This window comes from Myxocyprinus asiaticus, chromosome 25 (assembly GCF_019703515.2).
Source record: "Myxocyprinus asiaticus isolate MX2 ecotype Aquarium Trade chromosome 25, UBuf_Myxa_2, whole genome shotgun sequence".
NCBI lineage: Eukaryota > Metazoa > Chordata > Actinopteri > Cypriniformes > Catostomidae > Myxocyprinus > Myxocyprinus asiaticus.
In genome coordinates this window covers 10,113,073-10,127,480 of record NC_059368.1, presented here as the reverse complement: position 1 = coordinate 10,127,480, position 14,408 = coordinate 10,113,073, and the positions used below count along the sequence as shown (strand labels likewise).

The 14,408-nt window shown below is 37.6% G+C and overlaps 1 protein-coding gene across 5 annotated transcripts in view; it reads left to right on the top strand.

Moving 5' to 3' along the window:
- The window catches only part of LOC127416043 (ralBP1-associated Eps domain-containing protein 1-like), a 32,531-nt gene extending 18,145 nt beyond the window's left edge, over positions 1-14,386 (top strand). The window contains exons 7-20 of one of the 5 annotated variants that reach the window (XM_051655146.1): positions 423-486; positions 748-902; positions 2,862-2,983; positions 3,856-3,933; positions 5,163-5,250; positions 6,008-6,106; positions 6,218-6,290; positions 6,492-6,622; positions 6,730-6,797; positions 8,140-8,313; positions 8,725-8,814; positions 8,894-9,042; positions 12,029-12,134; positions 12,230-14,386. In XM_051655146.1, coding sequence (XP_051511106.1) covers positions 423-486; positions 748-902; positions 2,862-2,983; positions 3,856-3,933; positions 5,163-5,250; positions 6,008-6,106; positions 6,218-6,290; positions 6,492-6,622; positions 6,730-6,797; positions 8,140-8,313; positions 8,725-8,814; positions 8,894-9,042; positions 12,029-12,134; positions 12,230-12,298 — 1,466 coding nt within the window. In that variant the 3' untranslated portion in view covers positions 12,299-14,386. Of the gene's footprint in view, positions 1-422; positions 487-747; positions 903-2,861; positions 2,984-3,852; positions 3,934-5,162; positions 5,251-6,007; positions 6,107-6,217; positions 6,291-6,491; positions 6,623-6,729; positions 6,798-8,139; positions 8,314-8,724; positions 8,815-8,893; positions 9,043-12,028; positions 12,135-12,229 lie in introns of all 5 variants that reach the window. The other 4 variants (XM_051655145.1, XM_051655144.1, XM_051655148.1 and 1 more) reach the window with 4 other exon arrangements.
- The last annotated feature ends 22 nt before the right edge of the window (positions 14,387-14,408 follow it).

The following is a 14,408-nucleotide window of genomic DNA, read 5'->3' as shown; positions in this document are numbered from 1 at the left end:
TGCAGAGAAGAATGACAGAAAATCCCCAAACCCAGGTGTGCAAAGCTTGTCGCATCATACCCAAAACGACTTGAGGCTGTAATCGCTGCCAAAGGTGCTTCAGTTAAGTACTGAGTTACGGGTCTGAATACTTATGTCAGTGTGATATTTCGGTTTTTGTTTTTAATACATTTTTAATAAATAATGTTATCAAAAATCTGGTTTTTGCTTTGTCATTATGGGGTATGGAGGGTAGATTGATGTGAAAAAAATAATTTAAAGCATATTAGCATTGGGCTGCAACATAACAAAATGTGAAAAAAATGAAGAGGCCTGAATACATTCTGAATGCATATTTGCACTGTACAGCATATTTTCCATAAGATACTGCTTACAGTTTTGAACTTGGCACCCTAAAAGTGTATCTGTCCTCTTTTGTTCAGGCTCTGCCGCGAAGGAATTCTTTACAAAGTCGAAACTGCCTATTCTAGAACTGTCTCACATTTGGTAAGTAGTTTTAAATAGATGACATTATTTAGTTTGGATGACCTTGATGTATGTGGTCAGAAAAACAGATGTGTAACCAAGGACTCTTGTACATCTAGCCACAGTACAGAAGCCCACTCCATAACAACAGCAGTTGATAATCTTAGCCATCTGCATTTGTTTTGTGTCCAGGAATTTGTCCCTGTTATCTACCTCTGAGTGCTTCTTTGTACCTTAAAATAAATATCTTATCAATATTAGCATGCCTGCTTTTCCTTCCAGGGAGCTATCGGATTTTGATAAAGATGGTGCACTAACGTTGGATGAGTTCTGTGCTGCATTTCATCTTGTGGTTGCAAGAAAAAACGGTTATGACCTTCCTGAAAAGCTCCCCGAGAGCCTAATGCCAAAGCTTATTGACTTGGATGACTCAGCAGGTAGGCAGAAAAGCTTCACACCCAACACAGCTCAAATTGGGCAATATGTAGTTGAGTTGTTTCACAACGTTTCACAGATCTGCATACAGGGTGCTGTACAAATGGTTTATGCTTTTCTGAACAAAATATACATATAGAGGTCTGTGCATTTGGAGTACAAAGTATCATTTCCAAATGCATGGACAAAAATAACGTTTTTACAGGCCATAATAACAAGATCTTGGTTCCACATGGTTGATGTGCTTTTTAGCTTTGCTTTAGCCAGCCCCGCCCATGAAGAGACATTTGTTTTTTGATTGCTCTGTTTCTATAGGTCGCTGTTTTGTTTCTCATTGGTCCCAGATTTTATCCTCATTGATGTACTGTAGTAAACATAGTCTGCGTTCTGATTGGTTATGATTTTATTGCTTCCTCCTGGCATTTCGGTTTCATTGTGGCCAAAAAATGTGGTGCTTATTGTTGCGTTGCAACTGGTTAGGTTACATACAGTAACCTTACTATTTGGATATTCTAATTAATTGCAGGGAAACATAGCAATGCTTTTTCTTATTCATTTGAATCTTAAATGAATTGTGTAATATGGAAACATACCATCAGATTCCTCACAAAGTTTCATGACGTTCGACCAGTAGTGTCACCTACTGGTCAAATGTTTCAAATAGTGGTGTACAAATGTACAAACATTTTTGAAACTGTTGCTCTAAAATCATAATTATGTTGTATTTTGACAATGTCCATGCTGCTGGTGTGCTTGGCCTCATAATTGATGCTTCCACCTTAAATTACCCTAGAATGCATATGTAACTTCAGCCCCATTCAATGCATAAATAGGACAAAAAAGACCCAGTGAAATCTAGATGCTTATTCTTTATAAAACGACTTATTTTTTTCACGGAAAATAACTCTCATGATTATTTTATTCGTAATTTAACATTTTAAATATTTGATATGTATTATTTTATTAAATTCTGAAGCTTTTAATTGAAAGTGGAGTAGGAGTTGTGGGTTTTAAAAAGCCTGTATAACAGAAATATGGGCAATTTCCATGTTTGGTGGTAAAATATAAAACGTCTCAACAATTCTTCCCTCACAAACACACAAGTACATTTGACTTGGATAAAATGTTTTTTAAGTGTGATAAACTTGTAAAATGACAACCATATGCATTGAATGGGGGTGAAGTTATATATGCGTATGTACTCTATATTGCAGAATGACACTATATTTCTGTATTACTTTATGCCGCTATATTTGTTGTTCAGAGTGGTGAGGCGTACTGAAAAAAGAAAAGTTGCAGATTCAAACACATTATGAAGTGGTCCAGGACTTATGCTCCATGGGGTCTGTCCCTGTAATAGGTATAATGTCAAACACTTTGGATTAAAGCATCGGCTGAATGACAACTTTCTATACTTCCATACTACACATAAATATAAATGCAAACATGGTATTTAACATGTATTTAATTACATAACAAATGGAAACTGAAAACAATCATCATATTACAAAAATAATACCCGTGTTAAATGCATTGAATCGCATAAGAAACATATATGGGTCAAATTGGACCCACATATGCATTCTTGGGGTGATGCAAATTTTCTCTTATAATACAAATAAATACTCAACTAAATGTTAAAGTCCCTTCACTTGATAGAAAATACCTTAATTGAGGAATATCTTGAGAGACAGATCAAAGAACCACTTCATTTAAAAATGATGTCCTAAAAACTAGACGCGAGGACACTTTTGACACACACATGCGTTCTAGGGTTTCCTAGAATATTCCTAGTTCTACTGTATCTAGCTAGTTGCCAGGTCTTTTCCATAAGCAACATTTCAAAATCTAATCTTTTAGATGGATATTATACTGATAACGGGTTCACAGGATTTCTCCATTCACTTTCAGGGGTCTGTACAAAGTCTGTACAATCCTTCTAATCGGTCTGTATGTTTCAGGAGTCTCAGAACCTGCCCCTGAGGTGGGCTTCTCTGCTTCCCCTGTAGAGGTCACTCCAAATAAGTCTCCCTCCATGCCTTCCCTCAACCAGAACTGGCCTGAGCTCAACCAGAGTAATGAGGTTTGGAGTATTCCATGTACTCTTTCAGTGTGAAAAAAATCTCTATCACTGACACTCTTTTTCTGCTTCTGGGTGGGAGGAGGAAAAGGTGCTGGCAAAGCATACTTTCATCTCCCCATGTTACATTCTCATTAAAATTGTTTTGACACTCAGTGCTTCATTGTGTTGTCAGAGAATGCAGTGACCTTGTAGTCAAAACAACCTGGATTCACATTTTTCTTCAAATCTTTTAAGTCTTAATTTAAAATAAATTTTAGTTTTTGTTTAGTTTTTGTGCCACTAGCATCACCAAACAGAATTGCAAAAGTGATGATGAAAAATTGATGACAATAGTTCCCTCACCCTCTAACATTGGTCAAGCAAACGGGTAGTCCTGCCCCAAACTCACGCCATTGGTTGATCAGTGTTCCTTTGTATAATGAATGGCATGCTTATAGTTGTCTCTGCACATTAAGCTGGGACAGGAAAACGTATTTTTACAAAACAAAATAATAATTGTTACACACTTCTTGAAATTATTTTAAAACAGAACAGTATTATTCTGTTAAACTAGTTTGGAAATCACAATTTTATTAACCTTTTTCCTTCAAGTTTGATTAATGTAAATTATAAGGGGGGAAAAGTGTTAACCCCCCCCCACACCCACACACCCACACCCATTAGGAATTAGGAAAACAATAGTTACTCCGTGGACATCAGATCACACGCACCAGTACAACGCAGTTGGTCATCGGAGTTTTCACTTCCTAGAATTCTCTTTGTACTCCTGTCAATGATGGTCTTTCTTTGTTTTATTATGGCCTCTGTTTGCGTGTGTGAGGAGTGAAGTGGCTCCACCATGCTGACATGTCTCTGCTCTGTCTCTCCAGCAGTGGGAGACTTTTAGTGAACGCTCCTCAAGCTCACAAACTCTGACCCAATTTGATTCTAACATTGCACCAGCTGACCCTGTAAGTCAATCACTCAGTGCTCTTTCATATTAATGATATCCATTAACCCTGTACTCTTGAAATTCCCTCTGAGAGCGCATGTGCTCAGGATAAATTCACAGCTACAGTGCCATCATCAGATGATTGGTTTGTTTCTTTTGCTTGCTGAGCTTATCGATAATTCTATCATGCTCTTCCTTTTATATCATGTAATCCAAATGATGTCTCTGCTGGCTGTCCTTTGACAGTGCTGTTCTTGAAGACTTTTCATGGCATATGCTTGCCAAATGAAATGGTGTGTCTTTAGTTTATAACCCAATGCCGGGTTCTTAAAGGAATAGATGAAATTTCTGACATCATTTACTCACTCTCATGTCATCCCAAATCTGCATGATTTTATTTTTTCCCTGAACACAATAGGAGGCGTTAGGCAGAGTGTTAGTAAAATGAAAGTGAATGGTGTTTGAGGTTGTCATTCTGCCTAAGATCTCCTTTTGTGTTCCAAGGATGAGAGAAAGTCATATGGGTTTGTAACGACATAAGGGTGAGTAAATGAAGGCAGAATTTTTATTTTTGGGTGAACTATCCATTTAAAAGCTTAGTTCATCCAAAAATAAAAATTCTCTCATAATGTACTTACCCTCATGCCATCCCAGATGTGTATGACACAGAACACTCTTTCTTCTTCGAACACAAATGAAGATTTTTAGAAGAATATTTCAGCTCTGTAGGTCCATACAATGCAAGTGAATGGGTGCCAACTTTTGAAATGCCAAAAAGTACATATAGCCATCATAAAAATAATCCATACGATTCCAGTGGTCTAATTAATGTCTTCTGAAGTGAAACGCTGGGTGTGTGTTAGAAATAGATCAATATTTAAAAAATGTTTTATAAAAATTTACGAGGATCGAGGTTAAGCTCGTTGGCAAGTTCACGTGAGAACTGGTGTGTGAAAAACAGGAGCATAGATAATCATACATAGATGCCTCATTCAGCTGAAAAAAAAGGCTGAAATATTCTTCTATAAATCTTTGTTTGTGTTCTGCTGAAGAAAGTCAGTCATACACATGTTGGATGGCATGAGTGTGAGTAAATGATGAGAGAATTTTCATTTTTGGGTGAACTGTCCCTTTAAGTATTGATCATGCTCATTGCTAAATGATTGACATGTTTAATCTTCATTATGTTCAGTGAAAAGCATTTAGAGTTTTACAGTAGCAGCAGTTGATATGCTTGTTTCATTGTAGGATACAGCAATAGTCCACCCTGTGCCCATTCGCATGACCCCCAGCAAGATCCACATGCAAGAGATGGAGCTCAAGAGAACTGGAAGTGGTACGTTCTTTTATAAAATGCATATTGATCTTCAAATAAATAAAACAATCCATTATATCGTTTCAAAATACAATTCATAAAAATAAGATTTAAGGACAAATTTAAAAATAGATAAGGATGGAGCAGACCTCACATGAAAGGGCAGGCTATTCTAAAGTTTTGGAGCAACAACAGAAAAGGCCCGATCACCCTTTGAGTTGTAGTGTGAATGGGGGACAGATAAAAGAAGTTGATTACCAGATCTGAGCATTCTTGGAGGAGAGTAAGTGTGCAGAAGGTCACTAATGTATTTAGGTGCGAGACCAGAAAGGGCCTTATACACATAGACAGCGATTTTAAAATCAGTTATGAACTTAACGGGAAGCCAGGGGAAATATAATCCCTCTTTTTCATCCCAGTTAAAAATCTAGCTGCCGCTAGATTTTTGCCGTGAAGCTCTAGAGAAAAAAATAAATAATAAATGTACCTTAAAAGTAGTCCATAAAACTTATGTTCAGCATTCCTCATCTTCTGAAGCCATATGACGCTTTGTGTGAGGAACAGACTGAAATGTATTTTGTTGTTCAGAGAAATTTTCATTTTTGGGTGAACTATCTCTTTAATTCTTTTTTGTGACCCCCAAGTGAACAATTTGCACTGCGACCATCTCTTAAAAGTGTTTCTGGACAGAAATCTCATCATTTGCATGGTTGCTGAGTGTAAATTTGTAATACTTTTGGTTTTAAATTGTTTGGTTTATCCACTGTTGCTTTTACAGAGCACACACATCCAACTAGTCCACTAATGGCTAAACCTCCAGAGCTAACGGATGAAGCTAAGCTAGCAACAGCAATTAAGTTTCCTGGTACTACTGTCGGTAAGTTCATCTGGGTTGTTCCAGGCTCATTCTGAGTTGAAAGCATGAAATTGACTGAAAGGAAATATTCTCATGTAATGGATTCAGACCTATTACCCTTCCCTCCTGCAGGAGATGGCTATAGCAGCTCAGATTCATTTACATCGGATCAAGAACCCATTTCCAGTGCTGTGAACAGGCAAAGGTAATTCTGCTGTTTCTTGTGGATGGCACATTTCTTGAGTTTTTGTTTAATGTTTTATCATTGTTGTTTTTGGGTTTATCTTTGTAAGATGAAGCATATATGAGGCATGAAATATCAGGGAAATCGTGGTTATACTGAAGTTGCCCCACCAAATACACAGCTCATAGTGGTACCTTTTAATTATTTTAACTGCTTTTGCAGGTCTCATTCTGGGACATCTTCGGAGGGACTGAAAGTTGTGGCTCCGCCCCCACCTCCACCCCGCCCCCACGCTTCCCATTCACGTTCCTCATCTCTAGACATGAACAGAACATTTGCTGCTGTTCCTGCAGGTAAATGTGCGCATACAAAAGTGCTGCTATCAGATAGATCTTAGCTTCTTGTTTTGTTTGTGTGCAGTTGGAAAAACTGAAGTTCTCTTTTGGAACTACTTTTTCAGCAGGTTCTCAGCAGGCAGGTGCAGTGGCCTTTCCTCCAGCAGTACCTCCAAGACCACTGCCTACACAGGTACAGCATGGAGTTGACAACTAAATAATGCAGTGCGTTGCAGGTCTTTTTTGATAAGGTCACAAACAGCAATGATAACAGTGCTAAACACAACTGAGCATGCATAGTTTGGAGACCAAAATAAATAGGCTTAAATCATCTTTTTAAAGGGAGGACAAAATACTTGCCATACATTTTGTTGTGTACGTCAAAAGCTGTCCAATGAAACTCTACACTATTTTGACACAAATTCATCTGTCACTTGGTAAAATGGCTAATACTAATATAATATTTGGCCTAGTGTTTGTTCCATGTGCTAGACTTTATCCATTTTTCTGTTCAGCCTACATCAGTGTTTATAGTTTTGCAAATGTTGGGTGCATGCAATTCATGATAATATTAATATATTTCAGTGTTTGGTTTTAAAGGAATAGTTCACCTAAAAATGAAAATTCTCTCATCATTTACTCACCCTCATGCCATCCCAGATGTGTATGATTTTGTTTCTACTGCAGAACACAAACAGATGTTTTTAGAAGAATGCCTCAGCTCTGTTGGTCTACACAATGCAAGTGAATGGTGACCAAAACTGTGAAGCTCCAAAAAGCACATAAATGTAGCATAAAACTAATCAATAAGACTCCAGTGGTTTAATCCATATCGTCTGAAGCGATCCAATTAGATTTGGGTGAGAACAGACCAAAACAACTTTTTTTCCCACTGTACATCTTGCCGTTGCAGTCTCTGGGTGTGATCACGATTTCAAGCTTGATTACACTTCTAGTGCTTGACACATGCGCTGAGTTCGAGATGGTGCTAGGAAGTGTAATCGAGCTTGATATCGTGATCGCAAGGAGACTGCTGATTTAGAGTGAAAATTTGTTACATTTTGGTCTGTTTCTCACCCAAAACTGACTGTATCACTTAAGAAGACATGGATCACATAGTATTATGGATTACTTTTATGCTGCCTTTATGTGCTTTTTGGAGCTTAACATTTTTTTGTCACCATTCACTTGCATTGTGAAGACCTACACAGCTGAAATATTCTTCTAAACATCTTTGTTTGTGTTCTGCAAAAGAAGGAAAAGTTATATACATCTGGGATGGCATGAGGGTGAGTAAATGATGAGAGAATTTTCATTTTTGGGGGAACCATTCCTTTAAGGACATTTTTGTTATTTTGGTAGAATAAACAGTTTTGGTACTGTGTTGGGTCACTCTTAATGTCCAAAGTAAAATCTGAAGCAAAATCAATTGAGAATCACTATTCTAATTATTATGCTTTTTTGGCTAAATTAGACCATAGAAAAAGCTTTTTTCCTTCAAGGAATTAGGCCATATGTAATGTTCAAATTCCCAGACATCAGTGCCACTAGGTCACCGTTCGGTAGAGGGAGACGGTCTTCCAACACATACCAGCACATCACCTCAGCAAATGCCAGAACAGCCTAACTTTGCTGACTTCAGCCAGTTTCAGGCTTTTGCTGTGGACCAGCCGGCAGATGATGCAGAGAAACTATCTGACTGTGGACAGGTAAATATACACAATTCAAGTCAACGTGAAACCACATCCTCAGTGCATTTTACAGGTGAAACAGGCTATTCAATGTGGAAAAAATGTAGGCCAGGGCTTGATTTTATATACAGTATCAGGACTTGATTGGAACATGGAAGTGGTCTCTGTGTAACAGGTAGTTGGATTAAAAGTGCTTGGTGGGTTAGGTGTTTTCAAGTTTTAAAAGATTATGAAGACAACATTTTTTTTCTTAGGTAAAACTTGCACCAATGAATCATGTACAGTACAACCAAGTATGTTCACAATGTAAATAGGGTCATACAATTGTCTTGGTTTAAATTCTGTACAGAGCAGTTACTCTGACTGTGCCTTTTTAAGTATTTTATTTTAATGTATTTTTATTTTATTTTTTCGCTTTATTTTGTACAGGCAGAAAGATGTGCAGAAGCTGCTGGGACGATTAGAACAGTGAAGAACAATGTTCAGGAAGAGGAAAGAAATGCAGCCACTGTCAACTCTGTAAGTCAGTCTGTGCCAACCAATATTCCATTTTCCAAATTTGTTTGCACTGTTGTCAATAATTAGGCATTCTCTGCAGGCCAAAGTATCCACTCCATTGGCCCCGCCTCCCAAACCCGTCCGTCGAAGACTGAAATCAGAAGATGAGCTCAGACCAGATATAGAGGACCCTCCGCAAAAGTCCAACGTCATAGCCACTGTTCTAGCAACACAGCCTTCAATTCCACGGTACGCTCAGAAGTCGCTCATAATGCTAGCACTGGGGTGAATCTCACGACAACTATCAAGAATGTTGGAATTTCACTTAAAGGGATAGTTCACCCAAAAATGAAAATTCTCTTATAATTTGCTCACCCTCATGCCATCCCAGATGTGTATGACTTGAAGATGAAATTTCAGCTCTGTTGGTCCTCACAATGCAAGTGAATGGTGACCAGAACTTTGAAGGCCCAAAAGGTAGTATAAAAGTAACCCATAAGACTCCAGTGGTTAAATCCATATCTTCTGAAGTGTTATGATAGGTGAGGGTGAGAAAAAGATAAAAATGTAAGTCCTTTTTTAGCTGTAAATCTACACTTTCACATTCTGCCACCTATCAGTCGGGGCTGGTCAAAGGTGGAGATTGATAGTAAAATAGGACTTAAATATTGATATGTTTCTAACCGTCACCTATCATATCCCTTCAGAAGATATAGATTTAACCACTGGAGTCATATGGATTACTTTAATGCCTCCTTGATGTCATTTTTAGTAGGGCTGGGGGAAAAATCGATCATTACAAATCGCGATTCTTGAGCCAAACGATTTTGAAATCGTCTCCTTGATGAATTATTTAGTTATTTATTTTTTTAATTATATATATATATATATATATATATATATACAAATAGTAAAAAATACATGTTTATCTGAATGCTACAATGATTAATAGATAAATATAGGCAGCTATATTTGTGCAGAGTTCCACACTAACAGGTTTTCTCTCTGAAAAGTTTTGTCTCTTTAATTCTTCACGTTTAGTCCTTTAATGCACCGCTGCTACAGCCATCAAGTGCCGTTTGTTCCCTATCGGACTCTGCTATGATCAATGTTCCTGTTATTATGCATAATCCAAAAGTTTGGGAGGTGTTGTGGAGAGTATTTGTCAAAAGTCATTCTGCAGATTCTGCCTGACACTGCTTTAATAAATAGTTTAGCTGTAAAAGGCTTATCAAACTGTTGGATGGCGTAAACTATACTGTATGTCTCACCCCCACAGTATTTATAATCTAACAGCCAGGGTATTCATGCGCATTGGCGGGTAAGACACAAAGACGTGTGCTTGAGGAAACACCTGATTGTATTTTGAAGAACAGACGAAAGAATTGCTGGCGATGCGTGTCTGTTTTGCTTTTCTGTTCAGAAGTTCATTTGCACTTTGGCACCAACGCACGCAGCGCGATTGTGTCTCGCGGAACATGCGCAAATTGTGATTTCTCACTTTTTTTCTCTGTCAGTCATCTGGAAGCAGTTTGTAAGAATAGTGTTGTCTGTGAGAATGCTGCATAAGATCTCAGACTATCTCAGGATGCATAATGCAAATAACATGCAGACATTGGGGCTCCAGGCGAATTGTCATGTGTGTCATAATTCAGTACAGCCACAGAAATGGTTCTTGAACAAGTTTACTCTTTAGCCTCCATTTATATGTTGCAAAAATGATAATTATAATTATTTTTTAAATTATCACACATTATACATTTGCACATATACAGTGAAATTCTTTTTTTTTCACATATCCCAGCTAAGCTAAGGCCATGATACAGCGCCCCTGGAGCAGATAGGGTCAAGGGCCCAACAGTGGCATCTTGGCGGTGCTGGGGCTTGAACCCCGACCTTCTGATCAGTAACCCAGAGCCTTAACTGCTGAACCACCACTGCCCCAAGCTGGGGTCAGAGCACAGGGTCAGCCATGATACGGCGCCCCTGGAGCAGATGGGGTCAAGGGCCTTGCTCAAGGGCCCAACAGTGGCATCATGGTGGTGTTGGGGCTTGAACCCATGACCATCTAGTCAATAACCCAAAGCCTTACCCGCCAAGCCACCACTGCTCCTAATAGTAATAGCCTATCATGGTAGTATATGTTATATTTTATATTCTAAAATAACAAAATTAGTTTGTTAAAATGATATATTGTATATATTTATTTGTTGAATACAAATGGACATAATGCAGCCTTATACATGGGTTCCTTTGCACTAACTAGTCACCTAGCTCAGAAAACGCACTGACTGGTCCATTGGTAGTTTTAAATTGGTAGTTTTGCACATCCCTAACTTTTACCTGCAAATTATATATAACAGAGTGAAAGCAATTGTCATTTCAGACACAACTGTTCTTCAATAGACATTTCTTTCTGAGAAAAAGAAGTTGAAGTTATTTTTATATCAAAACATTAAATCGCAAAACTTACAGCATTGCAGTATCGCAATACATATCGAACCGGCGAGGAAATAATGTTGTAATATCGAATCTGGAGGTCTTTGGCAATACCTAGCCCTAATTTTAGGACCTTCTGAATTCTGGTCACCATTCACTTACATTGTGAGGACCAACAGAGCTGAAATATTCTTCTAAAAATCTTCATTTGTGTTCTGCAGAAGAAAGTAAGTCACACATCTGGGATGGCATGAGAGTGAGTAAATGATGAGAATTTTCATTTTAGGGTGAACTATCCCTTTAAGCCAAGAATCAAAAGAAAACGATAAGAGATTATATATATATATATATATATATATATCAATTTTTTTTTTTTTTTAATTGTTCGTAAGACCATTCTTTCTTAAATATTTCCATTGAACAGAATGAGACAATTTACATACAGTATAAACAATTTACACAGAAATGTGTTCTGCTAATGTTTCATGAATAAGGTGCAATGAAAAAAAATTTCCATAAGAATTAGATTTTTTGCATATCATTAATGAATATAGTGGGAAAATGTACATAATTGTTTGTAAAATAATGTCATAATGCAAAATAAATAAATAAATAAATAAATAGTCCAAAAACTTTGAATCATATGTTATGCTGAATGTCATTTTTTTTATTAATTTTCTGTTTTCTTTTGATTTGGGGTTGAAATATGACATTTGTCTGTGAGGTTTACCCAATGATGTTCACAGTAGTTCTATGTCTTTACATGTGCTTCCTCTAAATGTTTTGTTTAAAACAGCTCTATTGGTAAGGATAAGAAGGCCATTCAAGCTTCCATTAGAAGAAACAAAGAAACAAACACTGTTTTAGCCAGACTCAACAGTGAATTACAACAGCAATTAAAGGTATAGTGAGCCTTCTCTGACTTTCATCACCGTTTTTACAAGGCAACCTTAACAAACCTCTAAAAATGTATTTTCCTCCAATTGTGTCTTCTTAGGACCTGCTAGAAGAAAGAATATCACTTGAAGTGCAACTGGAACAGCTTAGACCTTTTTCGCATTTGTAACCTGAGTTTGTGTGTGCACGCATGCTTCAAATGCGTGTATGTAAAGAGTGAATAACTCCTGTTTTTGTTTTTATTTTTTTTTGTTTGAATGGTCAGTTGGATCCTCTGGTAGGATGTCAATTTCACCCCCTGTCTCTACTCCTCTGACCATGTTAGAAGAGACAAAATCACTGCTTCCTCCAGAGCACTCGGTCTCACACCACCAGAGGCCCCAAGAATGGGACGTTCAGAGGTACGGGTGCCCAGAGCAGTATCTCTTATGGCACTTTGATGCAACAGAGTCTGAGTGATTGTATATGTAGTACCCCCTAACCGGACAGGTTATAGTAGTATAGACTCTGAGGCTAGGGCCTGGTATCAGGGTACAGGAGGCTGTATTCTGGTTAACATGAAAGACCTGAAGGACTCCCTTTCCCTCCTGTTCCTAGTTGTGAATATCCAGAGAAATCAATGCAGCTTGTCACGTTCTTCCATGTTGAAGGCACCCATGTGTGCTCGGACAATCAAGTGAGGCTGTGCACTGGCCGAGAGGGGAGAAATTATATTTGGGAGATCATTCTCTTTTTTCAGAAGTACGCTTAAAGGGATATTTCACCCAAAAATGAAAATTCTGTCATTATTTACTTTCGTGGAACACAAAGATATTGTGAACGTTTGTATTGGTCACTCTTTTCCATGCAGTTACAGTGAATGGGGACTGAGGATTTCAAGATTCAAAAGTATCATAAAATTGGTCGATATGCTATATTTGATTTTTGCACTATATTCCAAGTCTTCTGAAGCCATACAGTAGCTTTGTGGCAGTAACCGAGTGAAATTTACATAATTATTCACTGATAATCTTTCCCTCCTGTGAGCTGTTAACCACTGCGACAGCTGAACTCTTAAACAGGATAAGTGATTAATTTTTTTAACTGAACTGATTAATTGAAAAGATCAGACTCCAAAGAGTGCAATGTAATGACTTCAGCTCGTTCCTTGCATAAAGCTATAGTATGGCTTCAGAAGACTTGGACTATAGCACAAGTCTTGTGGACTACTTTTATGATATGTTTATGGTGCTTTTTTGTCATTTTGGAGCTTAACAGCCCCAGTCCTCATTCATTTTGAATAAATTGGAAAAGAGTGGCCAGGATATTCTTCAAAATTCACCCTTTGTGTTCCATGGAAGAAAGTAAGTGATATGTGTTTGGAATGACACGAGGGTGAATAAGGGATGACAGAATTTTCATTTGTGTGTAAGCTATTGCTTTAAGACTGATTCAGAAAGGCTCTCTTTCGTAAAATTTCCTGGACGGCACATCTATGTGTGTTGTTTTATGTGTGAGAGAGAGTTTGAGGATAACAGTTACAAATGTATTGCATCAAAGACTGCTTTATTTTCGTCTCATAACACGCTCTGTGGTATAACAATTCGTTCAACATTGTACAGTCTTTGTACGGTATGACAAATACACTTTTTGTTTTCCCACTCTCCATCTTAAATTTTGTTTGTACCTTACACGGTACATCATCAGATTCAATCCTCTGTGATGTGAACAGTACAAAAGGTGAGACCTGAAACAATGACTGCACTTTGCCCCTTTTGATTTCATTTGTCTTTCCTCATCACTATTTTTTGCATGTTGTTCACAATCTTATTTTGTATAAAACAGCTCTTAACGAACCACTCGATTTTGTAACGTCTGAACTAGTGTGACGTTTGTGTTATGTAGATTTACGCCATGTTTCATTCATTCATTTGTTTTGACTGATGTGTGCTTTCTTTTACTAGTCCTCAAAGCCTTACTTTCAGGTGTGCAGGTTTTCACAGTAATGTATCCCGCCCATGTTAAATCGAGGTGAGCCTTCTCTCCCTGCTGTTCGAGCTGATTTACTGTATCAGGGGTATGTTGTATATTGTATTATACACACCTTTTGATCTCATATGTAAATTTGCATTAATTGCTGACTAACAGCAAGTATTCTATTTAATTGCTTAAATAATGGCAGTGGGATCATAAATGTTTAACTGCATGGATGTGTCTCTGCAGAATGAACTAGCAGCTGTGTGATTTTTACACAAAATAAAACGGCACAATATTTTAATATTTTCCTTCTTTGTGAGGCA